General features: G+C 43.9%; 2 protein-coding genes across 2 annotated transcripts; one reads left to right on the plus strand and one right to left on the minus strand.

Moving 5' to 3' along the window:
* The first annotated feature begins 2,857 nt into the window (after positions 1 to 2,857).
* LOC135556468 (protein FAM78B) lies at positions 2,858 to 8,136 on the plus strand. The gene is made up of 2 exons (XM_064989699.1): positions 2,858 to 3,992; positions 5,339 to 8,136. Exons 1-2 carry the CDS (start codon positions 3,730 to 3,732, stop codon positions 5,859 to 5,861), a joined length of 786 nt encoding a protein of 261 aa, XP_064845771.1. The 5' UTR covers positions 2,858 to 3,729; the 3' UTR covers positions 5,862 to 8,136.
* An 837-nt stretch (positions 8,137 to 8,973) lies between these two features.
* Positions 8,974 to 12,778, minus strand: LOC135555130 (UDP-N-acetylglucosamine transporter-like). The gene is made up of 8 exons (XM_064987486.1): positions 12,440 to 12,778; positions 11,643 to 11,858; positions 11,287 to 11,441; positions 10,858 to 10,980; positions 10,566 to 10,740; positions 9,896 to 10,014; positions 9,404 to 9,537; positions 8,974 to 9,302 (listed from the first exon to the last, which is right to left on the minus strand). The coding sequence occupies exons 2-8, from the start codon at positions 11,830 to 11,832 to the stop codon at positions 9,212 to 9,214; spliced, it is 987 nt and encodes a 328-aa protein (XP_064843558.1). The 5' UTR covers positions 11,833 to 11,858; positions 12,440 to 12,778; the 3' UTR covers positions 8,974 to 9,211.
* Positions 12,779 to 13,644: the final 866 nt, after the last annotated feature.

Consider the following 13,644-nt stretch of genomic DNA (forward strand, 5'->3'; position numbering starts at 1 on the left):
TAGCTGTAGCTTATGCTTTCAGTACAAGATGAATTCTCTGATCCTTTGATTGGGTGGACAACATGTCAGTTCATGCTGCAAGAGCTCTAATAGATTGGAGGGCATCCTCCGGAAGTTGTCATAATTACTGTGTAAGTCTATGGAAGGGGGTGAGAACCATGAGCCTCCTAGATTTTGTATTGAAGTCAATGTACCCAGAGGAGGACGGAAGCTAGCTGTCCTCCAGCTACACAATGGTGCTATCCTACAGAGTGCTGATGAGGCTACTGTAGACCTTCTTAGCAAAATAGTGTGTTTTAATCAATGATTTGGGGAAGTGAATATATTAAGTATAGTTTTATCTAAAAAGGAGAACTTTTTAAATGTTTTACAGTTGTTTAATGAAATTCAAAGAGGAGGATGGACCTTCCATTCCACCTCTGTGGAGCCTCCACTGCTTAAAATATAAAATATCTCCATCCTGACCGAAATTTCAAATGTTCACATGCCTCCAAATTTTGGCACGATGGGTTCCTTTCCCTGCGCCTGGTCCTCCAAGTACAGACACAACTTGTGGATTCATCATGATCACAGTCAGTGGTGTAAACTACATAAGCAAAAATACTTTGAAGTACTTCTTAAGCCATTTTTTTGAGTATTTGTACTTTACTTTACTGTTTATATTTTTGACTACTTTTACTTTTACTTCACTACATTCCTAAAGAAAATAATGTACTTTTTAGTTCATACATTTTCCCTGACACCCAAATGTACTGGTTACATATTGCTAAGCAGGACAGGAAAATGCTCCAATTCATGCACTTATCAAGATAACACGTCCCTACTGCCTCTGATTTGGCAGACTCACGAAACACAAATGCATCGTTTGTAAATCAAATTAAATCAAATTTTATTAGTCACATGCACCGAATACAGTGAAATGCAAGGCCCTAACCAACAGTGCAGTTTCAAGAATTATGAATAAGAATAAGCGATAAAAGTAACAAATAATTAAAGAGCAGCAGTAAAAAATAACAATATATACAGGTGGGGTGCCGGTATAGAGTCAATGTGTGGGGGCACCGGTTAGATGAGGTAGTATGTACATGTATGTAGAGTTAATTATAGTGACTGCATAGATGACAACAGAGAGTGGCAGTGGTGTAGAGAGGGGGGGGGGTGCAAATAATCTGGGTGGCCATTTGACTAGATGTTCAGGAGTCTTATGACTTGGGTTGGAAGCTGTTTAGAAGCCTCGTGGACCTATACTTGGCGCTTCGGTACCGCTTGCCGTGTGGTAGCAGAGAGAGCAGTCTATGACTAGGGTGGCTGGAGTCTTTGACAATTTTTAGGGTGTTCCTCTGACACCGCTGGGTATAGAGGTCCTGGGTGGCAGGAAGCTTGGACACAGTGATGTACTGGGCCGTTTGAACTACTCTCTGTAAGTGCCTTGTGGTCGGATTGCAGTGTACGCTGACCAGGTCACCAGGTGTACGGTGTTTCCTCCGACACATTGGTGTGGCTGGCTTCCGGGTTGGATGTGCATTGTGTCAAGAAGCAGTGCATCTTGGTTGGGTTGTGTTTTGGGGGACACATGGCTCTTGACCTTCGCCTCTCCCGACTCTGTACGGGAGATGCAGCAATGAGACAAGACTGTAACTACTACCAATTGGGGAGAAAAAAGGGAGTATAAAAATGTAAATAATTAAAAACTTTTGATTTAGGCATATTTTAGCAATTACATTTACTTTTGATAGGTATATTTAGAACCAAATACTTTTTTATTTTTACTCAAGTAGTATTTTTCTGGGTGATTTTCACTTTTACTTGAGTAACTTATTAAGGTAACTATAGTTTTACTCAAGTATGATAATTGGGTACTTTTTCCACCACTGATCACAGTCAAATTATTTTATAAAAGGACTTGAAGGCAGGAGTCAAATTTTACCAACTCTATGCTGATGTAACAGTACGGCTTCCGTCCGTCTACTCGCCCCAAACTGGGCTCGAACCAGGGACCCTCTGCACACATCAACCACAGTCACTGACGAAGCATCGTTACCCATCGCTCCACAAAAGCCGCGGGGAACCACTACATCAAGTTCTCAAAGCGAGTGACGTCACCGATTGAAACGCTATTAGCGCCCACCACCACCAACGAGCCAGCCATTTCACATTGGTTACACTGAACACACTGCTTGCGTCGCATTTCAGGGAAAATACCAAACCAATGTCAGCGTGTTGGCAAAGGGATCACTGTAGGATGACATTAAAGTCCCAGCGTGCCAATAATGGGGGGTGCTTTGTTATTACCGTCTACATCAGATTCACTGGCATGGCCAATCCCATAAACTGTAAGGTCATGTCAAATGTCGCTACAAGTGTAGAACCTCCCATTTGTCGTAGTTAACTGAAATTGGGCATCCTTGTCTGCTCAGAATGCCACGCCTACCTTTATTCACTCGACTGTGGTTCATCATCATGTCAAACATAGATTAGTAAGTGCTATTTATTTTTTAAGAATATCAAGCTCTCCTGCAAAAATCGATTTAAATTTGCCCTAAAATTATATGATATAATCATACAATTATAGCCTAATCTTATTGATTGCGCTGCCTTCAAATAATGGCTATAGAGTAGACAAAAGCCTGCCATTGCATAATTGGTGTGGAGTATGTCGCTCATAAAGAGTGAAACTATCAATTGGTCAAGTATACGCTATAGCCATTCAAGCTATGGAGGAAATGTACAGACTGTTACTGCCAAATAATGGACCCCGGCACTACCACGCGCTCAGTATACCTCTGCTTTTCATTGGTTCACTCATCATCATCAGCACCAGGGAAGCTGAACAGCGCCAGAGGACGCATAGCTTTCGGAGAAAAAAGGAGAGAAGACAGAATCCCTAATGAATCCTTAATGTGTCTGACTTCATCAAGCCATGCGGCGACAGTTCGATACATTGATTGTCTGATTGGATAGAACTGTGGTAGGCTATATAATTTCTCTTTTCAATTGTTTTTCACCTGCTGATTTATCGAGGCGAGAAGCTGTTGTTCAGCCAATTCTGCAGCGAGGAAGCAAGCGCTCAATGAAAAATGCGGGAATTCTCCGCTGTGGCCTTGTTTTTATCCATCGTTTTACTGTCATAGTGAGGAATGCCGGGTGGTGTAGATTGTCAATGTCATCGCTCCGATCAAGTGCACCTTGTGAGCCGCCAGCGCCGCATCAACAAGCATCACGACCACCACCCGACCGGGACATCGACACGACGCCTCTGAGTCCGCCGCTCTCCTCCGGCTTGTGACATGACAGCCCGGGGAAGAAAGAAGAGGATCAAGCGGCACAGACCTGCAAGCGGACGTGTGGATTTGAATACAAAGGCCGCGGGTAACAATCATTTTGAGGGGCTGGAGCCCACGGAAGCCCGGACTGCAAGAGAGGGCAGTGCCACACAGACACCGACAGGCTACACCTGCGATACGAGACATAGAGAGGATCCCATATCACCAACTGCTGTTATTTCATCTGTTCCCCTATTCCAAGATCAGGCCACCTATCTGTTTTGTCTTCTTGCGTAAATGTGGATGGAACTGACTGCGTTTTTGGATAAAATGAATTGACTAATGTGCCATTTTAACTACAGCGTCTGGATTCAATGGCACGTGACAGAGATTGATGACACATTTATCCCAAGTCCACAGTGTTATCATCCTGTCAAGTCCCCCTGACTAGAACCCTAACCTCATCATGGGCTGCATACAGAGCATCACCTGTAAGTCGCGCATCAAACGTGAAAACATAGTGGTCTACGACGTTTCCGCCACTATCGACCACTGCCCAACAATCATTGAGGAGAACTCGCCTATAGTGTTGCGCTACAAGACGCCCTATTTCAAGGCCTCTGCACGGATAGTGATGCCCCCTATTCCCCGTAATGAGACTTGGGTGGTGGGTTGGATCCAGGCATGCACCCAGATGGAATTCTACAACACCTACAACGACATCGGCATGTAAGTTGAGTTCTCCTCCTGTTTTGAATTCCCCCATCAGGAGGCTAGCTGCTGACTGTCCTCTGTCACAGGGGACTGATGCTCCACCCTCCCCCTGATGATATGTCCTAAACTGTCACCTCTTTGGTGCATTGGGCAGTTGCCAAAGCAAAGGAACAGACCTTAGTCATTGTTCCAGTATATGTGTGTGTGTGTGTGTGTGTGTGTGTGTGTGTGTGTGTGTGTGTGTGTGTGTGTGTGTGTGTGTGTGTGTGTGTGTGTGTGTGTGTGTGTGTGTGTGTGTGTGTGTGTGTGTGTGTGTGTGTGTGTGTGAGAGAGAGAGAGAGAGACATCTTAAATTCCATAAATCTCTAAATCGGTTTTGTGAGGCATCAAAAATGACGTGAATGCAATGCAACAGTTGATGTATGGCTGTGTGGGTACATGTGTTGCAGAGCATTTGTGCACACAGCAGGGTAACTATGCTGTCACCATCTTTCATTCAAACGCCCACCAATTGATTCTGTTCCTGTGATTTCAACATCAAAATAGAAACAACTGAGGAGCTAAACAACTGCTTCTAGACACATTGTGTTCACCGAAACAATGGAGGGAGAGATAGATGCACTGACACTCCCACGCTCCCTCCTCTACCGGAGACACAATCACACACCCACTGACGAGCAACGCATACCTCCGCCTCCAGCACTGCCTGGGGGTATTTTTCACTGGAGGAGGCATATGTGAGGGGATGTTTAACCCTGGCTGGAGGTGGAGTATCTGGGGGTGCAGAAAAACACAGTGTACAGACAGATGGAGTTATTCTGAGGGGGAGACAGTGGCATCAGGTCACACCAGCTGACACCCCCTCATTGTCCAACAAACAAATGAGATATGAATCTACTACTGACGCACTGAACACATACAGTTTGGAGCCCTGAGGTAGAATAGAGCTGGACATGCTGATTCCATTTATCACACATACAGTATGGAGCCCTGAGGTAGAATAGAGCTTGACATGCTGATTCCATTTATCACACATACAGTATGAAGCCCTGAGGTAGAATAGAGATGGACATGCTGATTCCATTTATCACACATACAGTATGAAGCCCTGAGGTAGAATAGAGATGGACATGCTGATTCCATTTATCACACATACAGTATGTATTTGTTTGTCGTCCTCTGTTCTCTTCGAGAATGTCTAATTCCCAAATGTGTTTGTGTGAGACACCTAAAGCCTTTTGAAACTTCTCGTGACCCTACAATGTTACAAGCCACAACACAATGTCAATCAGGGACCAACTAAGAACAGGCTCCAACCCACCATCTGTTAAACTGTAATCTGACCCTTTGTCATCCTGCAGGTCTAGCTGGGAGCTACCAGAGCTGTGTGAGGGTCTTGTGAGGGCCATCAGTGACTCAGATGGGGTGAGCTACCCCTGGTACGGTAACACCACCGAGACGGTCACCCTGACGGGGCCCACCTCCAAGCCCTCTCGCTTTACCGTCAGCATGAACGATAACTTCTACCCCAGTGTGACCTGGGCAGTGCCCATCAGCGACAGCAACCTTCCCCTGCTCACCCGCATCAAGAGGGACCAGAGCTTCACCACATGGCTGGTGGCCCTCAACACGGCCACGCGGGAGAAGATCCTGCTGCAGACGGTCAAGTGGCGGATGAGGGTGGACATCTTGGTGGACCCCTCCATGCCCCTGGGCTCCAGAGCCACCCTGATGGGCCGGACGCACCAGGACCAGCCCCGCGTCCTAACCCGCATGGAGCCTATCCCCCCCAACGCCCTGGGGAGGCCCAACGCCAACGATGCCCAGGTGCTGATGTGGAGGCCCAGGAAGGGCCCGCCTCTGGTGGTCATCCCTCCTAAGTAGAGAAGGAAGGAGAGAGGGAGGGGAGGTGGAACTATGGGACCGGACATCCAGCCATGATGAGATCAATATGGACAGCTGCCTTAAATCTCCACCACTGCCTTTGAGTAGAGCGGGAGAAGATCATTGCCTGGATCGGGTATAAATACAGGACAGACCCACAGACGGACCCCTGCCTTAATAAAGTCATTTGGCCTGGAGAAGCAAGGAGGACTTGTGGGTGTGCCAGGCCCAGCAGGCTTCAGAGTAGGCTACACTCCAGGGGAGCAACCTGTAACCTATCGCACACCATACTGCCTCACCGAGATGACAGAGCAGCCATCTTTAATCACAGATTGCTCTGGGTCTATGACAGTGATGTAGAGGGCTGTATCTCAAATGGAGCCCCATTACTCTTTGGCTCTGGTTAAAGGTAATGCAGTATGTGGAGAATGCGTTGCCATGTGAGACTAGCCCAAGGTGTGAGAGGCACAAGACTACATGTATTTGGCTTTATGGGTATAATACAGGTGGTATTGAGGTGTATAATGTATTTTATATGTAAGAACAAAGATTGTGGTACATTTAAAGTCAGCCTTCATGCTCAGTACAGTTACAGAAAGGGATGGATGTGTTACTGGGAGAGGGGAAAGACAGGGTCTCTAAAGCAATCTACAGCAGCCCCAATGAGAACAGCAGTGTAGGCCAGGTAGTAGATGAGTTTCATTACAAACGCTATATATTCATTTTCAGAAATGTTGGTAAATTAGCTTTTATTGTTTAGAGAAATATTGAAAGAGATTTATGTGTTTTTTCACTATCTAATCATGGCATGTTCAATGACAGACATGCATTTGTTTAAATCTATCACTTGATGGTTTCATTTCAGAGAGACAAATTATATTTTTGTTGTGCAAAATGCTATATATCCACCTCACTCTCTGAGAAATAAGTAGTTATGCTAGGTTTTATAGAATGAAATGTAACAAATAGCTACATTTTTAATAAAGAAATGTACAAATGATACATATGTGATCTTTATATATTTTATTTTACAAAAATAATTCAACATAGTAATATGAGATCTATATGTAAAACATTTACATTTGACATTTTAGTAATTTAGTAGATGCTCTTATCCAGAGCTACTTACAGTAAGTGCATTCATCTTAAGATAGCTAGGTGAGACAACCACATATCAGTCAAATATACAGGATAGAAACATTCCATTCGAGATAAACAATGGATATATAGCGTTTTCCCCCCCAAAAAAACACTTCATACATATCTAAAATCTATGAATAAAACATATGAGAGAAGTTATATTTTATACACACATGAAGGTGAAAAATAATTTCTGGTGAAAAAATACAAATGTAAAAAATTGGTGGATATAGCGTTTTGGAAATCAATTTTTCAGATGCAGAAAGGAGACTGAGTGGGCCAGGCCAGGTAGTAGATGAAGAGCAGACTGAGTGGGCCAGACCAGGTAGTAGATGAAGAGGAGACTGAGAATGTAATGGGCGTGTTCCTCTGCCCAGGTTTTGCTGACGCATGCCAGATCTTACAACGTGTGAATGTTTTAAGTTTCAGCTAACCACATCATTATGGTTGCGTTCCCCTGTTCAGATGTTGCATGCATCAACCAATGGTTGCATGCCACATCATCAACTGTGTCATCGATTGACAGATTGCCATAACATACAGTATATGGTTAGCTGATGCGTAAAATACCTATCTAAACGCAAGTTCTGGCAGGCGTCAGCAACGCCAAGGCAGAGGGACACTCCCTACGTTCTAGCAATCTGTCAGTCGATGACACAGTTAATGACGTGGCACGCAACCATTGGTTGATGCATGCAACCAATATGAACTCCTCATGCTGCTCATTACTGAGGTGCAAACCATACTAGCCTTTACACTGACACACACATCCCCTCTGTGAATAAACACACATGCAGACACACACTTATGCACACATCCCCTCTGTGACTACACCCAAGTCATTATCATAAGAGGGACGAGTGGGATATTACAAACCATTTGTTTAGATTGGAGGACATATCACATACCGTGTATGGTGGCCACGTATGGTGACAAACGTCCATTGAGAGCCAGTCACTCACAGTAACAGATGTGCCTGAGAACAGAATGACTCGGACTGGAGGATGTAGTGGGACAACACGGGGTGGTACTTTACAGGGTTTCAGAATGGATGGGTGGGAGCTTTTGCATGCAAGCAGTGTTTTTAATTCAATAAAATGATTCAAGTAAAATGTGTCTTTTTTATAGAACCTATTTAAATCCCTCTGCAAATGTAATAATTTCCCCCCTCAGTTGCACATTGACAGTTCATGGGTGTATGTGTTACAGGGGGTCTCATGCACAATATGCACTCAATCAGAAAATGTATTAGTGGCAAAAACAATAGGGAGTGCATCCATTTGACTTTGTGTGTTCATATCATGGCTCAGAGCACTTGTAAAACTTCTACAAGGGAGCATTATATGACGCACAATGTTACAACAATAGAGTTGTGATATAGAATGATACACTCGTCTTTGACGTAGGAAACATTTCCTTTATGGACTTTGTGTTCCTAATGATTGGTAAATACAGTAATAAAGTCAACCTTCCCCAAATAACACACAAATCACATTACGCCAATGCGTGGAAAAGTACAGAGGTCTACAGCAGTGAAGCAGTAACATAGTTCATCAGTATGTCTGTGGAGTCCAACACATCCGGACTATTGTCATGAGTGAACATTATGGCCTTCAGGGAAATGCACAAGTCAGAAAACTTCCCTGCCTGTGTCTTTGTTTTATCCATCATCTTCATTATTAAGATGATGACAATAATATAAAGACAGGGGACACTACCCAACCAGTTTTGACCCAGTGCAATAACCTGCCTGGCAGGTGTGTCCAGTACACTGCTGAGCTTGGTCATGACTCATGGGTCTATTTCTCTGTGGTGGCAACTTCCTGATCACACTTTTTTAGTCAAGGAACTTATTGGGCTGCGTTTACACAGGCATCGTACCGGCGTTTACATATAGCCGCGTTTTCACAGGCAGCCCAATTCTGATATTTTTTTCACTAATTGGTCTTTTGACCAATCAGATCAGCTCTGAAAAAGATCTGATGTGATTGGTCAAAAGACCAATTAGTGGAAAAAATATCAGAATTGGGCTGCCTGTGAAAACACGGCTATATGTAAACGCCGGTACGATGCCTGAGTGTCTGAGGCCCATGTCAACGATGCCTCTAGGCTAGTGTCCTTCGCTCCTCTTTTCTCTCTTCTGCTCCACTGTTTTCTTCTCCTCTTCTTTTCTCTTCCCTGACATCCCCTTCGGTCCTCGGTGATGTCCTCTAGGCACGGCTGGGGTTGGGGGATGGCTTATCCTCGTAGCCATACAGGAAGGTGGCCACGATGACCAGTACTGCACCAAGGAAGAACACACTGGATAGGACACAAATAAATTAAAAACACAGCATTACACGTGTCAGAGCCAAGGGACATTAAAATAGGAAATTGAAATAACCTGGCTAGAATGTGTGTACCTTGTGGGTTCAAAGTCCTCAAGCCAGAAGTAGGATATGAGTGTTGACAGGATGATGGAGAGTGACGTGGCAAAGCCCTTCAGGATGTTGTCTGCATACTTGATGACAGCTGCTATAACCAGCCCTCCTAGTGCCTAGAGAAACACACACCAGACATGGACTGGATGAGCAGAGTGGGGTAGTTTGGGCAAAACGAACACTATAATACTGCTAGGCTTATACATTTGGAATCTGATCAAGCAATATTCCCTTAGTAAAGAGGCATGGCAATATTCATTCTGCAATATTAACAGAACAAGCTTTTTCACTTAAAACAGAATACTATTTGACCGGAGTCTGGTTAAGTGGGTAACACTCTCGCCTCTGAAACCATATACTTATAAAAAACGGAACATTATTTCTCCTCATTGGTAGCTTGCGAATTAGTATTGCATTTGGCTAAATTTGACCTAAAGCTGATAGGTGAAGTGAAAAGACAATAGTGAGATGTACCTGCAGAGCCACCACTGTCCAGGTGATTGTGTTGTATCCCTTGAACATTCCCGATTCTCGAACTCTCTCCCCATCGTATGCAAACATCCCCATCAGACCAAACACCAGGCCAAACATTCCTACAGCCAGACACACAGGTCAGATGATATGGCAGTTTGAACTGATGTAGGATTGAAAGGAAAGCAGATTTAGCATAACCCTGCCCGCATTAATCAAAAAAACAATAACCTGTGGTGCTTGACTGGAAATCAAAGACAAATCATGTCTACATGCATAGACATGAATATATTCATGCCAAAAACACTACACTCATCCATTCCTTATGAGGATGAATCAAGTCTCTTCTCTGTACATACACTTGATACAGGAAACTAGCACAAGTTCACACCAGGAAATGAATCACAGGAGAATTAACAGACGCTTCACACGTTCAGAGGTAAAAATAAACTCAGCAGGAAGACTCATTTGGCAGAAAAGGAGCTGAGAGACAAACAGGGTTTCTGTGCGGTGAAAAGGAAAAAACACTGTAAAACCTCCTTTCAAGGACCCGGTAGAGATACTGGAGCTCTGTCATGAACAACATACCTTTAAAAATAATGGGGTAAATCTGGGATGAAAAATGCCCTTATAGCAAGAAAACCCTACTATAGTAGAAACCATTCATGCTGACCCAGTTGTATGTTGCGGACCCAGATGTTCTGTTTGGTCTCTTTGAGGATCTTCTCAAAATAAACCCCAGCGAAGCCACTGGAGCAGCAGGCCACCAGCACCGCCACCACGCCCACAAACTGGGACCCTTCAGACATCTGCTCCTTCTCAGGGGCCCCGAGGGATTCAGAGGGCCACTAAACATCGGACACACAAAAACACACGAACACTTGCACTAAAACAATTTAGTCACTGAAGTGTGTAAATGCAGGTTTCAAAAAAGTGGATTGTAAAGGAGTTAGAGTAGAGTTTACCTGCACAAGTGCGACCCCAGCCATGAGGATGAGCAGGGAGAGCCACTGGTACACACCCAGCCTCCGGCCCAGCATGGACACTGAGAACAGGGCTGTGGTGAGGATCTTCAGCTGGTACGTCACCTGGTGGAGAGAGACAAGGAGAAAGCAGGGGACACCATTTAGAGACCATAAAAAGTACACTACCCCAGACACAAGTAGATATCCCACACAGAAACATATGCGTGTGTCCACACAATTACAAAACAGACACACTCAGTGGAGGCTGCTGAGGGGAAAATGGCTCATAATAATGGCTGGAACGGAGAAAATTGAATGGCATCAAACACATGGAAACCATTCCGCTCCAGTCATTACTATGAGCCTGTCCTCCCAAATTAAAGTTGCCACCAACCTCCTGTGCACACACTCCATAACAGGTTGTCTTACCTGGTAGGTGGCAGCGTCCAGGTTGGACAGAGCCACATAGAGCAGGTTGTTCTGTAGGGTGTAGATCCCAGAAGGAAGGGCCAGCTTCAGGGTCTCTTTCGGCTTGTGAGTGATCTCTTGCCTCAGAACACTGTTCAGAGCCCGAACATTGTAGCCTGAGAAACACAGCCAGGCAGGAGAGTGAGAGAAGAAAGCATTTCATTGGACAGTGTATGCCATGTGTATCATGTACATATATGACTAATACAACTTGAAACTTGAAAGGGAGAAGGAGACAAATGGAGGGTCAGCTTCCCTAAATGTATACTTGCACATGTATATTTTTAAACAGTTGTATTTTATTTGAGGACACTCACTGTGCTCCTTGAATATGAGCAGCACACAGGTGATGATCTTCATGAGCTCAGCCACCACCACAGCAGAGGAGGCCAGGTAGCGGGGGCCGTCCCCCTGTAGTGTGCGGGAGTAGCGCATGGTCAGCACCAGGAAGGTGGTCTGGAACACCAGCACCCACAGAGACAGGTACTTCAGCCTGGACGACACCATGTTGAGGACAGCAGGGTCACTCTGGTCTGCAGGGAGAGGAAATAATAGTTAGGCACTGCAAGGTGAGGGGGCAGTCTTGGAACATTCAAAGGAAGGACCAATGGGCCAAATGGCTGCAACTCTTGCTCCTGTGGTCGGGCACTGGAGACAAGCTTCAGTGGTGTGAAGAACAATTAGCTTACACTGACACTGTGGCCAGACAAACATGCTGGCCTCCTACTGGCTCAAAAACAGCAACACAATGCTCTATTTGTCCGCAAGACCAGGGGCACCAGCAGATACCATATATGACAGTTTCCTAGTTCATCAAAGATAAACAGACTTTTAATTGTAGTGTGGTAAGGTCCGTTTGGACATTCCCATGATTGTAGAATCCCCTTTTCAATGATTTTACAGACAAAAGTCAGGCTACATGCATAATGACAGAAAGTCAACATTGACTAAATTAATAATTCAACTTTTGTTTATTCCGTTTAATTACAAAACAAGTGACACCTTCCTATAAAGTTGACTAGCTAGTTTGTACAGGCGTCTTCTCACGTTCATCACCAGCGCCACTGACTCATCATTCTCACCCAGTTTAATAATGCAAGGATTGCAGACCTACCTGGTGGCACCGGAAGAATCTCGCTAGGTTATACAAAAGTTTAACTTGAGCCGTAATTTTTGAAGTGTGGGTTGTAGTGCAAGCTATCTAACGTTAGCTGCCCTGGGTAGCTAATTAACTCAGAGGTCTGTTAGCCACACATTTCAAGCAGAGTTTCTAAACCATATTGTACTGTCTTAGTTCAAGTCCTCTCGTCCATTGACCCAGGCTGGCTCATAACAACGGTATTCTACCATTGCCCCTTCATACCGACGTAATTGTCCATAATACCATAATTGTTGTCTGTGTTATTACGGTAACTATTCTAAAGGTGCAAAAACATAGCTAGCTAAATCAAAAACATTTTGTTTTATTTTACTGAGGTGTGTTCGAATACTCATACTAATCGTACTATTTGTGACGTGAGTATATCGTATGCTTATTGGTCATAATATGGATATAGTTAGTATGCCAAAAGTTCCCGGATGTGTACTAAATTCGCCAAAATACGAAGTATACAAGCAGTGGACACCATGTCCTCATCATGTCTTCTCTACTTTTGGTGGCCTTAACTTCATGTTTTGCAATTATAATATTGACAAAATTCCAGTGAAACTTTCTGCTTTTCATCGGCAGGTTTTCTTGTCATGGTCCTTAATTTATAAACAAAATTTTTCTCCACACAGATATTATATGGAATAATCGGGATATATTGTATAAAAATACTTCTTTGTTTTTAGAATATTGGTTCCGAAATAACATCCTATTGGTGAGCCAACTGGTAAATGCAGAGGGTATTTTACTCAGTTATAAGGAATTCTTATCACTTTACAAGGTCCCTGTAACACCTAAAGATTTTGCAATTGTTTTAGATGCCATTCCCTCAGGCGTTGCTTTATTATTCAGGAATGTGTCAAGACCTGACCCTCAGAGCCTACCTTCTATTGACCCTGTTGACTCATCAGTAGGAAAGATTTTTCTCTCTTTTGGTCCAGTCAACAACAGAGTGATACGAATCTTGTTTCAGCAGGATGTTGTATCTATACCTTATATAATGCCTTATTGGAATGGATTTATTGATAATATCTGTTGGAAAAAAGTTTGGATGTTGCCACACACATACCTACTTGTTAACAAAATGTAAAAATGTTTTTATTCACAAATATTATCATGCCAACCACTATATGAAGAAGTTTAAGGAAAACAACTTAAATTGCTCCTTTTGT

The sequence above is a fragment of the Oncorhynchus masou genome, chromosome 15 (assembly GCF_036934945.1).
Source record: "Oncorhynchus masou masou isolate Uvic2021 chromosome 15, UVic_Omas_1.1, whole genome shotgun sequence".
NCBI lineage: Eukaryota > Metazoa > Chordata > Actinopteri > Salmoniformes > Salmonidae > Oncorhynchus > Oncorhynchus masou.

Bases quoted from the DNA above. Each gene is read 5' to 3' on its own strand.
- LOC135555130 (XM_064987486.1), bottom strand. From the start codon at position 11,832: ATGGTGTCGTCCAGGCTGAAGTACCTGTCTCTGTGGGTGCTGGTGTTC. The intron at 11,442-11,642 runs GTGAGTGTCCTC...TGTGTTTCTCAG, and splicing joins GCTCATATTCAAGGAGCACA to GCTACAATGTTCGGGCTCTG. The intron at 9,538-9,895 runs GTACATCTCACT...GTGTTTCTCTAG, and splicing joins GGACAGTGGTGGCTCTGCAG to GCACTAGGAGGGCTGGTTAT.
- LOC135556468 (XM_064989699.1), top strand. From the start codon at position 3,730: ATGGGCTGCATACAGAGCATCACCTGTAAGTCGCGCATCAAACGTGAA. The intron at 3,993-5,338 runs GTAAGTTGAGTT...GTCATCCTGCAG, and splicing joins ACCTACAACGACATCGGCAT to GTCTAGCTGGGAGCTACCAG.